Source organism: Pygocentrus nattereri, chromosome 24 (assembly GCF_015220715.1).
Source record: "Pygocentrus nattereri isolate fPygNat1 chromosome 24, fPygNat1.pri, whole genome shotgun sequence".
Classification (NCBI taxonomy): Eukaryota; Metazoa; Chordata; class Actinopteri; order Characiformes; family Serrasalmidae; genus Pygocentrus; species Pygocentrus nattereri.
Genome location: NC_051234.1, coordinates 12893745 through 12908536, shown reverse-complemented (window position 1 = coordinate 12908536; position 14792 = coordinate 12893745). Strand labels below are relative to the sequence as shown.

The window sequence follows — 14792 nt, the reverse complement described above, 5'->3', positions numbered from 1 at the left end:
GGGGAGTCTAGCACCTCTGTTGCTAGATCAGTTTCGCTGTTAAGCACTTGAATGATTTTAGACTTGAATTCTTGTGGACAGTGAAGAGTTGATGTTAGATTAGTACTCCAGGACTTGGCCTTCCCTTTACAGAGAACAGACTCCCTCAGGACCCCTGACTTTATGGTGACCTCATCTTTTCCTGAAAAGGACTTCAGGTGACATGATCTTATAAGCTCAAATGCACGAGGGACACAGAGAGTGAGAGAATGAGGTTTACAGTGAAAGTTAGATGGGTCAACACAGATGTAAGAGTAGAGTGTGATATACACACACACACACACACACACACACACACACACACACACACACACACACACACATATATATATATATATATATATATATATATATATACCCATATAGTTGCATATGAAAGCCACTGGGAAAATTTGGTATTTGTTTACAGTAAAATGCCAGTTTGTATATAGTTGGCAAACTATAATTTCACGATCAATGGACCAACAGACATTGCTCAAAATCACTAAGCTAAATTAAAGCATTTGTGAGTGTTAGTGTTCTTTTTATTAGTTTCTGTAACTGTGGGCACCTAAACAGAGTGCATGTGTGCCATAGCACAGGGTTATACAGTAGAAGTCTAGAAAATATTATGATTTTTCTCTACACATTTCTACTGTTTCTGGCAATAATGTATTTAATATGTGAATGAAGTGCTTAGAGGCCAACAAAACAGACTTATTCTGGCACAAATTAAGCCCTGAGTGTCAATGTACAGAGATAGCATCAGGGACAAAGAGAAAAGAGAAGTTCTATTACATCTATAACTTACCTGATGGAAGCCCAGGTAGTCCACTATTGTGGAGGAAGCATAGAAGACCATTCCATCACTGCTCACAACCAGAGCAAATCCAGTCAGGGACTGAAAAAAAAACAGATAAATACAGATGAATTACATCATGAGATGCTTTCCTGAGTACATTGCATTTATCATGAAAAAATAGACAATGAGACCAATTGTAGAGAGCTGCTGGTGATGCCACTCTGTCAAGCTGCAAAAACTGTTTGGTAATAAAGAACTCTATGGATAACTGGATATTACCCCATTGTGTCATTATTTTCTGTATTTATTATTTAGCTTAATATGGGACAGGAGGGAGCTCATATTCCTTATTATGCTGAGTAAAAATAAAAATCATTGCATGTATGATATACACTTCTTGAGAACTTTATAAGGAACACTGTACTAGTACTGCACATAGCCTACTTTTGCCTAATTCTTCAAGGCATGGATTCCAGAAGATGTTGGAAACATTACTTGGAGATTCTGGTTCATGTTGACATTATTGCATCATGCAATTCCTGTATGTTTTTTTAAAGAGATGTACATGGTCAGCAACTATGCTCAAAAAGGCTGTAGCATTCTACGGCTGATTGGTATTAATGGACAAAAATTGTGTCAAATTCTGACGCTACCATTTGTCTGCCTCAGCAAAAATTAAGGTTCATCAGATGTTTTCCTGTCTTTGGTTGTCCAGTTTTAGTGAGGCTGTGCTCACTGCAGCCTCAGCTTTGTGTTCTTGGCTGACACAAGTCGAACCCATTCTCCATTGACCTCACTCATAGACAAAGTGTTTCTATCTGCAAAACTGCTGCTCACTGGATGTTTTTTCTTTATTGCACCATTCTGAGTAAACTCTAGAGACTGTTGTGTGTGCAAATCCTAGTAGTTTTGGAAATGACTGACAGTCATGGTCAAAATCAATGAGATCACATTTTCCCCATTCTGATAGTTGATGTGAACATTACCTGAAGCTGCGGGTCCATACTTGATTTTATTGACTGTACTGCTGTCTCACGATTGGCCGATTAGATAATTGCCTGAATGAGTAGGCATACAGGTGTCGCTACTAAAGTGCTCGATGAGTGTTTTTTTGTGCTTTGGGGTGATACTACTGACATTTAAGATGATTTATAACATGACTTCTCTGAATTGTGATCATAAAGATTTCAAAACACAAAAGAAATAAATTTATTTTAACATGTTTAGTCAATTTACATCCACTTCCATCTGTTTTTTTTCCTCAAAATTACAAATTCAGTGAAGGCCTAGCTCCACCCTACCTGGCCCAATCATGCTATATACAGTATCTCTGAAAAGCCTGTTTCTTGTAGAATCTAAATAGATTCATTTATGAATATTTCTTTTGCAATTTTGACAACATTCACACAAAAATCTCACTAGCTTCTAGAACACCTATATTGATTAAATTTGACATTCTTTACTATATTCTGAAGATTTTTACAGAAAGATAATGCATTCATAGCTCATAGCAAGCCTGTTTTATGAATTCACCTGAAAAGTGTTTTATATGAACATATATAGTATAAATAATAAAATAGGTAGATTTTAATCATTGGTTCAGTGAAATCCTTTCTCTGGAGTGTGTCTTCACAAGGAAATAAACCTTTTTAAATTCTAAAATCAACTGGCAAAAGTCAATGGTGATATTTATTTTTTCAAAAATTACCCTATTCACCTGAGGTGTCTCCCCAGCAGTGTTTTTAAGTGGAAAATACTACATACTGTAATACATTGCATGTGTCATGAAAATGTTTTCAAGTATCACAATACTGCATTTTTGCCATATTGCCCAACCCTGTCCTCTCTATATAAGTAATATTATTGATATTTTTGACAACACTTTGTCTTCCACAAATGCCAACTCCACTTTCTCCTCACTGTTCAGTGCCAGTCATTCAGACAGTATGCTTGTAGTAGGCCTGTAGCAGTCGAGGAAGGGAGGAAATCATGGAGGTTTGGGCTCTGAGCATAGTCGTTTGTTAACTTGCCAGAACGTTTGTTCCACCGCCAACTTGCCGGCGATCGCGTGAGTTGTAGTGCGCTGTGGGCCAAGCCCTGTCACCTCCACTTTAATGTGAGACAGAACAGGTCAGCACCACTAGGCTCTTCCCCTGCCAAGTGTGTGTGTGTGCTGCAAAAGCCATAAACACTGAACACAAAAGTCTAATAAGCCTGTCTGTTGTGATGTTGAACATCATGTTATTGGAGTAGAATTAAACTGAATTTGAAGCACTGGTATGGCACTAAGTCATATTTGTACAATGTGAAAAAAAATAGTTTCATAGTGAAAGCACTGTCAATTTTCCATTATGTTTTCTGTTTGTTTGTTTTTTTCCTGCAGATAATTATAAGTGAAAATACTGAAAAGTGCTGTTTCATCCTTTAAAGTTACACCAATAAAATGTACATGTGAAAAACTGTCATTTGCTGTTAATTAACAGCATTGAATGTAATTCAGTTTACTTTTCTATATTAATCACAAAGCTCCTATAAGCCATCCAAATGTAGCCCAAATATTTAACACAGAAATTTCTATCGAATTATATCGAATATCTGCTGTTTGCAATCCAGAACTAATCATTCAGCATCTGTACCTGATTTCATTAATGCTCTATGGCTGAATTCAATCAAATCTTCACAGACATGCTCTACAGTTTTTTAATCTAGTGTAAGGCCTAAATGGCTAAACATTTGCTATCCACTACGCTAGTCATTCACCAGTAAATGTAAATGATTTCCAGTTCTTTTGTGAAAAATCATCAGATCTCCTGGTAAATGTGATGGACACTGGAGAGAACTTAGACTGGTCAGACACTAACTTATACAAAGAATTTGCTGTAGCCTGCAAGGCCAGCAAGAATGTAAGGAGGTTTGAGCCTTTCAAACTTGCTATACATTATGTTGATGATGATGGGTCTCTCCTGAAATAAACACATACAGACATGCCACCACTAAGAGCTTCTATGAATTTGTATTACCGCTGACATGAAAGTAAGTGTTAGCAATCATTTCAGCACTACAGACATCATGAAATCACCAGGCCACTTTGCCCATTTCTGTCAATCCAATTCTTGTTCTTTTTTTTTGTCATTCCAGTTTATGTACATGTCTGAAAAGGGGATGCAAAAAACACTCAAAAACATGTCCTCGTGCCTAATGAATTCAGTGTCTAGGCTAGCAGCAACAAAGAATCCGGCCGTTCTTACCTAGAAGTTTGACGTAAATTACCCTTTCTTCTTAAAATTTAATCGTCCTCTCGTCCACTTTGTCTCCACATCTATTTTGATGTCTGTTGCTATGCAGATATTAAACTAGAAAGTGCATCCAACCACATGCGTGCTCAAAAACGAGCTCTATATCAGTCTTGCAGCTCAGACATGCATACGATTAAATATTTAATGAGAAATTTTACGGCGATACTCAAGATTCTTAGTTTAGCGAGGCCATCAGAACTGACAACGTCACATGTCAAAATGGGTTGCAAGCATAACCTAGCAACTAGCATGGACAAAAACAAGTTATCTGAAAAAAATGGCTAGAGATAGAGAATGGCTCCAGATTTCCATATTTCATTAAGGTAAAACCAATCATAACATGTCATCTAATACTGGCACAACTACCTGTAGTGACAGTTCCGCAAGGTATGCTTTTTAAGTTGGCTTGAATGGTAGAACAAAGTCTGGCCAAACTTGGTGCTGAACAAGCACAGTCTTGCTGACAAATGCACTTACCAGGCTATGCAAATAAATCAAATTGGCTGAGGAATCATCTCTTATGATTCCTTAGCCACAAGGAATCATAAGATATTGAACATGTGGTGTGTTAGCGAGTACATAGGCAAATTTATTTGATGCAGGAAATAGAATTTTATTATCATTTTGGAGCTACAGTGTTTAATGAACACTCATTAAGAAAAAAAAGGCACAGAGGCAAAACCAGTGATTTGAAGAGACTTAACCCTATGAACTGTGCATACTCCAATGCAGCTTTAGAATGGCTGACCAAATTGTGCAATAAGTGTTTAAAATTTTTTTTTCTTTTACACATGATTTTTATAACCAAACATTTTTGTTCGTGCGCAATGCTGCTACTGGATGTTAACATTTTGGCACAGCTTACCTTTATCATTTATTTTTTTATTTCCCTTGACGAGGATGGAAGTAGATTTCCAAGGAAATGTGTACACTTCCTAGGTAATCATATACATTTGCTTTCCTAGCAGGAAAATACATTATACATTTACCAGGAACTGAACACGATTCCCTTTTTATACATTTCTTGCTACAGAAGGATGTAAACCCATTTACAAGAGTAGATGTGCAAGAGTTGTTAGTGAGAGCATGTAGGTGTCTGAAGAGATTAGATGGTCTCTAGCTCTCTCTCTGCTTTTCTTTCTCTTTGTCCTTGAGGCCCTATACTACTTTTCATACTACAAAACTTTTGAAAGTCTGCCTCCCTCTAGCCCACCCATCTGCGCATATATCTACCTATCCATATTTCTGTTTCCCTTCTTTGATCCCCCCCCCCTTCTGGACACTGAGTTGGCCTTCGACTGTATGATCTGCTTTCTTCCAGAATTCCATTTCACTCCAATCAGAACTAACTGGCCCCACAGATTAGTCATGCAATCAGCATGATTCCCCATGTGACTTAAACAAAATACCTATATACAAGGAATAATGAAGGGTGTGGTGTGTTATAAACTTTCCACATTGCAGTACGAGTGTTGTTTAACTGATTAATCGATCATTGTACTTTCTGCTGTTTCCTCTCATTTTGCCCCTATCACTGTACCATCATTATTCAAACTTCTATCAGTGCAGCTGGTGATTTTTTTGTTCATGGGGCATCACAAACAACTGAAACTCTTTTGCCTTATTACCCTTTTTTCTGTTTGTTATATTTTGTCTTGCATTCTACTAATTGACTCCTTTGCTGATGAACTACCTTTTTTCTTTGATAGACCAATTCTGCATCATCATGTTAAAACTGTTACCAAGACAGCATTTCACAAGACAGCCTCAAAAAACCTGCGAACCTCATTCTGCACAAACAAAACAATGCCCTGCGTTAGGGTGCATTAAGTTTGTATAAAAATGAAATATGTAGTCCCTATAATGCCTTTCTTCAGCGATCACACTCTCTTGCATACTTAAAAAATAAAAATGCTGCTGTTGAAATGCAATCAGTTATAATCAGTTATAAAAACAGGGAACACATAGCCCAAACCATCAGTGGTGGAGAAAAACAGGTAAGTGAATGTCTGGATATATATAAATCCATTATTTAAGGCAATCATATAAACTGCTCTAATTTACAGCCTTCCCCACCCTAGACAGTTTGGATCTGATCACTTCAGGTTGTTTTGTAACCCTAGTTTTGTTCTAATGTCAGTCTCAAACTACATGCCATTCTTCCAGCCTCAAAACAAAATGTCAATGTCTCTAAGAATTCCATATCCATGCCTCACAGAATTCTGATTTGATTAGCCCTTGGAAAGCAAGCTGTTTGACCACAGAGAGCAAAGTACAGTTCCAACTCCATTACAGGAGTTTGATTTCTAGTTTATGTACTTCTGGTTTTTATGATTTGAACTCTTTGCAAGAGTGACAGTTTTTGCTTGAGATGCCAGGACTGCCAAACGGTCGGAAACTACGAGTCATGAGAAATCAGAGAATAATTGTGCAGGCAGTTTTAAAAACCTTTCCTTTTCTTCCACCAGCTGAGCTGACATCCTGGCCATTTACTTCTTTCATGACATTGTTGGTGGGACTTCAAAAGAACATCACCAGGCTTTCCAAGCATTTTTGAGTCATTGAAGGAAGGAGGTGGGGGGACTCTCTGGAATATTCCTGCTCTCTGGAGGCTAGGCAACCCCCACCCCCCCACCCCTCTCCGGCGCACACAATAGTGCAAGGCCAAAATCAGTGGTTTTTCAAGTCACGCAATGAGGGGCAACACATTACCATGGTTAACTGAAAGTCTATTCAAAGCATTTAATGGCTAAATGTCACCAGGCCTGTGAGCTGTTGAGAAATTCCTCTTTGTTTTTCCAGTGTTTTGCTTTCCTTTGAAGGAGGTCAGCGTTTCACTCGCAGCCATATTAGACTCCTGATTCAATCTTTTTTGTTAAAGATGAGGGAAAAAGTATGATGGTTAATAGGCAGTACCGAACTGTAAGATAACATGTGAACCTTAAACAGTCATGTTGAAATAAAACGCTGACTAGTATGATTTTTCTCAAAGCACAGATTCGGAATTAGTCCGATAATAAAGGACAAACAGCTTTGAGGACAAAGTCAGAAACATTGGGCCTTGACTTTGTGCTGCAGCATCAGACATGAAGGCCAGAAACTTGTTTATGGACTTCCGTTAGACTGCTGATGGCTAAGCACATTTCCCTCCATGGTCTTGTAAGCCTGACTTTTCCACTGTGTTTTGTTGCTGAATGTGACCAAGAACTGCCTATTTTGACATAAAAGTACCACTTGACTGAGAAAATAACCAACCACAAACCATTGTTTTTGTCTGACATGTAGGGCAGACGGTTTTAAGAACAGCTCTACGACAAGACATTTCTGAGAAAGCAACTGCTTGCAAAAAATGTTTCCCATTAGACACATGGATGTGCAGATAGCCAATCAGAATGCACCTTACACCTTACAAAACTCTCACACTGTCCCTTCATCTCTAAAAGTTCACTGAATATGAACCACAACTGTTTATTATTAAATAAAACATATTAATAACAACATTCTGATCAAACAGGGGATGTTTGAGAGTTGAAATCAATGAACAAAATAAATCAGTAACCAAATAAAACCCAATTAAACCATCATGGAAAGGATTAAATAGACCCTTAACCAGCAGCAAGCAGATTTAATTTAATTTTATTTTATTTTTGATCAATCTCTCAGCTTCCACATTAAAGTCATGGCATTTTCTAAGACTTTAACCCTTGAAAAGGCCCATCAAAACCAAAATCTGCAGGAGCATGAAAAGCTTCTTGCCCAGTGTTACATCTCTGTAAAATCACCATCACTACCTGAACACCTACAACCTTTTCCATCTCTAATGTACCTCAATAGACCCAGAATTATGTTATATATATTATTTTTTGTGCCTGTACAGCTGTAAATACACGAGATCCACTTTCATGCTCATTAAGATTGCATTTAATATTAAAGTACGGAAATTTAACAGATACACACCTCCAGTAGGAGCTCACTCTCAGAGATGATGGGTGCGGGTGACACACTCTCCTTTCTGACTTCCTGAGCGGATGAAGGGCCGATGTGCCTCCGAGATGGCTTCTCCTGTTTGGCTGTCAGGAAAACACAGAACAAAAGAATTAATATCAATCAGGAATCAAAAAATGTCTTGCACTGCAACAGTATATGCAGGATACTTAGCATGAGTCCATTCAGCCTACTTCTCATTGTATTTCACCTTTTCACATTATTTCAAGAAATATTCTCAGTGCATGCACTTGTGTATAAAGCAATAAGGACAATATGCATACATCTATAAATATATTGGAATAGGACAAATGTACTTTGAATTGCTGTGGTGTAAGAAATGGTTTGCTGTTTACAAATATTATGTCAAAGTGTTATTCATATTCAAGGTGGTCCATCCATGCGAAGGATTTCATATAATTGCCATAAAGTGTCTATCAGTGGATGCATTGAATTACCACCAAGAAAAAGACCTAACAACTAAAACAATAATAAAACGTTTTATATATACATGCTAGTAATTAGAAATGAATTTGAAAGTCTGAAGAAGTGTAAAAAAAGCAGCATTTTAGGTTTTCACGATTTAAAAGGATTAATTTTTTCCCATTATCATCACGCTTTCCTCCTTATATTGAAAAAAAAATTGTCCTTTACTGGCATCTAGAACATCTGACCTTCTCATCTGATTGGCAGAGACCCGGCATGCATTTTGGATTTTTCCCAGGCTCGGGATAATAAACATCTTTTAATCTAGCTCTTTCCCAGTGGCTCTTAAAGACACAGTACTCCATCAGCAGGCCAGACAATAAATATTACTGTAAAACACTGTCATATTTTACTGATTATCCAAAGGATTTCTGCTTGCAATGATGAAGGATGAAATCTGGCTGAAATCAGAAATAAAGACGTCAAATAAACACATGAATAAAGAAAGGCTGAATGCAATTTAGAAATAAATATGTTGACTACTTCTTAACAAAGCAAGCAATCTTACATGAAACTGATTAACTGTAAAACCAGTCATGGCTTACATTTCCATGTAAAAATGTTTCATGATTATGTGGATGAACATCTGCACTGACCTGAGATCAGGGCCTCAAATTGTGATGCTTCTCTGAGTAGGCGTGCTCATCTAAGGTCTGTTCCTGTCCTAGATCAGCACTCCTAATCTGAGAAGCTTTATGAATATGGGCCCATGTGTCAGGCTTTCACTCATTGTGGTTTGGAAGGGGGAAAGTGGTATCATGAGAAGGTGGTGTATATAAAATATTGATAAAACACCAAAAAAAAAAAACATTAAAGATCAATAGACATCATAATATATACACCTGGAATAAAACAAGTAAATAAATAAAACAACACACACACACACACACACACACACACACACACACACACACACACACACACACACACACACACACATATATATATATATATAAACATATATATCGCTGTTGTCAGAAGAAAACCTCCTATCTCCAAAGTGGTGACTTTACAGCAGGAGGAAAAAAACTTCCTTACTTTTAATGTAAGTCAGTGGAACCAAAGTTTTTTCCATGTCTTTTTGGGCCGTTTCTGTTCGTCTGTTCATCATGAAATTTACACACAACGGCCTTTTCAAATTATGTCAAAAACTAAAAAACAACAAAAATGGATTTAGAAGGTTTTGTTCTGACAACAGCGATATATGGGTTGGATATAACCACCTGCTTATTTAAAGCTTGAGGTAGTTATATTCTTCTCCTACTCTCTGTCAAACCACACCACATGTAATATGCCATTGCGTGATGCCATGTCAAAAGATGTCAGTTACTGTTCGGTAATCCAGACAGGAGTTGAAATGTCTGTTCCAAAAACCTGCACACACACACACACACACACACGCACACACACACATTTATGCACGCATGCGTGCACAACTTGGATTAGTCACGAAACATCAGTAAGCACTGCCAAACATTAGCCACTTGGTCACTATGTCATGCAACTGTCACTGCCTAGTAACAACCCCTAGAAGCAACCTGTCCAATACAAACCTCCTGCCTCACACACACTCACTCTAGCCCACAATCTAGCCCAGTAACACCCAAAAGCTTCTATATGCCCCTCCTTTCAATCATTCCCTTCACTGCTACTTCCGTGACTTCTGACAATTTTCTTTCTTGATACACATCCAACCACAGCACGTAATTAGCTCCTTATTTTCCCTCTTGTTTCTAATCCTTCACTTTACTCCTCATCATATCCCACCAGTTCTGGGCAATACTAGACCATTCAGGTCATCTCAGCAATTTATTTCAGGCCAGCACATTAAAGAGACTCACCGGTTTCCTCCCCTTTTATTTCCTCTCCCATGTGCATTGGAATTACAGCTTTAAAAAATAAAGGTGTCAAAAAGGTGCCCTAATAATAATGTGTGTTCCCTTGCAAATGTTTTGCTTTTATGATGCAAACGGTTTGCATTCGCTTGCAAAAGAAAGGTGTGCTTTGCTTAAGCTCAAGCATGGAGCATCTCATTGAATTTTACATTGATCTTGGATTGAAATCTAAAGACATAGTGTTACTTCTTAAAATCAAACATTATTAAGCTATTAGTAAGCACAAACTGAAACTGAGATTGTTACATTGCTACATTTACAGAGATTGCAGAGAACAATCGCTGAATAATCTCAGAATAGACCTGCATGTGCTTAGGAAGTTTGGTCTGCCTCCTCAGATCCTCACCAACTTCTACAGGTGCACCATAGAGAGCATCCAGATGGGCTGCATCGCTGTCTGGTACAGCGGCTGCATCGCCTATGAGTGCAAGGCCCTTAGAGGAGTGGTGAGGACGGCAGAAGCCATCACAGGCAACAAACTACCAGCCTTACAGGACATCTACCAGTCCCTCTGCCTCGGAAAGTTCAAAAAGATCTGGTCAGACAGCGTCACCCAGCACACGGCCTGTTCACCATCCTGCCATCAGGCAGAAGTTTTCACAGTATACAGGCTAGAACAACCCTGTTAATAAACAGTTTCCACCCATAGGCTGTCGGGCTTCTGAACAAGCTGTGAAGCTGTGGGTCCTTCCCCAACTATTATTTCACCCAAGTCACTCTGTCAGTATTTTTATTATATCATATCTCTGCTATGGAGTTGTTTGTATATCATATCTCGATATAATATATTGTTATTATATTATATCTCTGCTATAAGTCACTTTAAAGAACAATAACAATGAGTCACTTTAAAATGCATATTGTCTCTATATTTTCTGTATATTTTGTGTATATTTAATATAATTCAGTTTGTTTTTGTCTTTTATTACTTTTAATTATTTACTTCTGTAGAGTGATTAGCTGAGCCTCACCACAAGCTGTTCAATGCAGAAATGTCCTGACATGTTGTGCAAATGTCAAACTTGAAACTCGAAACTGGGGAAACAGCTTTTAACTTTAACTATGCTAAAAACAAAGCTCTAATGCAGGCAATGTCATTTGGCACCTTTGGTCCTATGTTTGCGTGCTGTCTGACGAACATATATTTTGTGAGGGAATGCAATTTTTAGAGGAAATACAAAACATTTGTGAAGGAATGCAATATTTTTTGCAAGGGAATACAATGTCATCACTTTTGGTTCTGCAAAGAATCTTTGAATGGATGATTCTTTAAATGAGTAATAGAGCATTTTCCCACCTAATATCTGCCGCATCTGTAGCAAGCTTTTGGTGACTACTGATAAGGAACTACTGACAAAGAATAGAAGCCCATAGATTCAAAACACACTTAGATGTCAACTCCTGGCTTACAGTCCAAGTGTGTTTTGGGACAACAGGTCTGTTGTTTTACTAAATACAGGGCAGTATGTCTAAATTATTATTTGTGTTAATTAACTATATGGCAGGTAGAAATTTGGTTGAAAAACACTGGGGTATTTCTTTAAAGAAGTTCTTTAGGGAACAACGTGCATTTCTTTTCATGCAATTGCTCCAAAGAACTCTCCTACCTACCTATAGTTTTAAAGAAGTATAATAACCTTTGTGGTCATTAAAGAAAGTGAAGAAGGAAATTAATCAAATTACCTTCTCTACCACCCTGCTGTTCACTTGTACCTTCCGAAACTGTGGCATAACAGAGTGGTCAGGAAAGGTAAACATACAGGAAGATTAAACATTGGGTCCTTCCCCCTCTCACTAACACAGACCTTATTCATGCTTTTCACTGGGAAATGGGGAAGCTAATGGCTGAGTGTTCAGATAGCGGGTTTTGGGAGTGTTTGGCGTGGGATGACATCAGAAAAGGTCCACGCGACACTTGAGAGACTGTGGAGCTTTTCTATAACGTGAGGTAATGACTCCTAACAAGAGACACAACATCCCGCCAAACCAGACGCAGGTGTCCTCTAGAAGGCTATTTCTAAGAACTCACTGTTCCAAACAACAGACCAGTATGGAATAGGTTGCTACTGTTTCCATGTGTCAGACACTGAAGTTGGCATGGAAACCAAGTGTAAGTGGCACCAAGTTCAGTGTTAAATTGCAAAAGGTCAATTAACTCACTGAGACTTACTAATGGTTAAAGCCAAGTTCAAGAATGTCTAGCCAGTTTTGCTTACAACACATTTATGTTGTATTATTGCAGATTTTCCAAATTTTGTAGAGGATCTGAAGCAAATAAATCTAAATTGTGCATTGAAATGTTCAGAAAATTATATATTTAATTTTGGACATGTAACCTTATTTTCATTACCATAACTTTTGCACAGGTACTGTACAAAGGGATGATGATAATAATTTTAATAAATGTAGGTTTATACTGTATTAAATTTCACTGAATTAATCTTTCTCTCTCGCATGCGCTCTCTCTCTCTCTCTCTCTCTCACTATATATATATATATATATATATATATATATTTATATATATATATATATATATAAATATATATATATATATATATATTTGTAAATTCTTTTTGACCTGTATTGTTTTATAAATCTTACAAAACAACAATATGTTATGTTTTAGCTAATGATGACATGCCTGCAATGAGTTCCAAAAACACTGGGACAGAGGCACCTTTGCCACTGTGTTACATCATCTTTCCTTTTAACAACACTTAATAAATTGCAGTAATAATAAGTTGTCCAGTTTTGAAATTGAATCTTTTGTTCTGTTCTTCACCTGTGCAACTGTAAAAGGCCTATGCTGTTGCATTCTGAGCTTAAAAAAGATTTTCAATGGAGAAAAGACCAGACAATCACCCCACGAGCTAATTATGCAACCATGCAGTTGTAACATCTACAGAAAGTGATTTGCTGTCATGTTGGAATAAGCATGAATGTCCTAAAAGAAAAAAACAAAACAAAACAAAAAAACATGCCTTGAAGGCAGCATAGGTTGCTCCAAAATGTGTTCAGGACTTCTTTGGCCCAGAGAAGATGACATCCATTATTTTCCTTATACAATCTAAAAGGTTGACTCATCAGACCACAGAGTGCATGTTTCCACTGTGCATCAGTCAATTTCAGATGAACCTGTGCTCAGAGAAATCAGCAGCGTTTCTGGACATTGTTGACATACGATTTAACTTGCCTTTACAGATGCAGCTATGGACTGCATTTATTGACAGTAGTATCTCAAAGCATTCCCAAGCCTATGCAGTGATATCAAGACAGAAACAGTCCTATTTTTAATGTGGTACACTCTGAGGGGTTGACGGACACAGGCATTCAGTTGTGGTTTCCTTTACACACAGAGATTTCTCTGGATTCCCTGAATCGTTTCATGATATTATGCACTAAAGAGGGTGAGGTACCTAAATTTCTTGCTGAGAAATATTATTTTCAAACTGTTGGAAGGCCTTGGCCCAGCCTTGCTTAAAGGACTAGGCCCTTCCCAGATGGTCCTTTTATATCTGAGCATGACTGTATTTCTTGTTTCAGATGCTTTCGATCCCTGGTGATGCTACAGCCATCTGTAGCCGGGAGCCCAAGACAGCACGATTGGCTTTGCTCTCTCTCGGTGGTTAGGATGGCCCCCACTTCTCCCCCAATCACTCAACGCGATACTAGTTAATGCAGGCTTCTGTTAGCTGATGTAACAGATCTGGCGATTGGCGCATTCCCGTGACATTGCATGAGCGGCAGTTTGAAAAGAAGCGGTGGTTGGTTTCACAGGTTTTGGAGGAAGCTTGTGCTAGCCTTCAATCTCCTAGCGTTGGTAGCATCGTGTGATTGGGGGAGTAATAACTGGCGGAGACGACCAAATCGGGGATAAAACTGAGTAAAAATAATTAAAAATAAATAAATAAATAAATAAATAAATAAATTAGAATTGAGTTTGTACAAATTCATCACTCACAGGACACTTTCTACTGGGAGGTGGCTGTCCCGAACCCTAGTGCCTAATTTTCAACTTTTGAAAATAATATTTTCACTTTTTTCTTTTTTTTTTCAATGTTTGAGAACATTTCGGTTCATGATTAGTTAAAGGTTTAAAAAAAACTCTATTTAAAATGTGCTGTCCCATGTCTTCAAGTCACTACTGAAAAAAAAGTTTTATGGCCAGAGCCTTATTTTAACAGCACCCTTGCATTTTAGAGCAGAAAGTATATATTAAATAATATGATTTTATGTGTGTAACTGTTGAAAGCTGTGTTTGCTAGCCATGTACTGGCTAGTGTTTTTGAGTCATGTTCAAAATGAGCTGA

The 14792-nt window shown here is 37.8% G+C and overlaps 1 protein-coding gene across 2 annotated transcripts in view; it reads right to left on the bottom strand.

Annotated features, from left to right (window-relative positions):
• Window positions 1-14792, bottom strand: part of LOC108431062 — a 63952-nt gene that overhangs the window by 7918 nt on the left and 41242 nt on the right. For both annotated transcript variants that reach the window (XM_017703958.2, XM_017703959.2), the window contains exons 4-5: window positions 8074-8186; window positions 830-919 (exon numbers count right to left, since the gene is read on the bottom strand). In XM_017703958.2, coding sequence (XP_017559447.2) covers window positions 830-919; window positions 8074-8186 — 203 coding nt within the window. The remainder of the gene's footprint in view (window positions 1-829; window positions 920-8073; window positions 8187-14792) is intronic.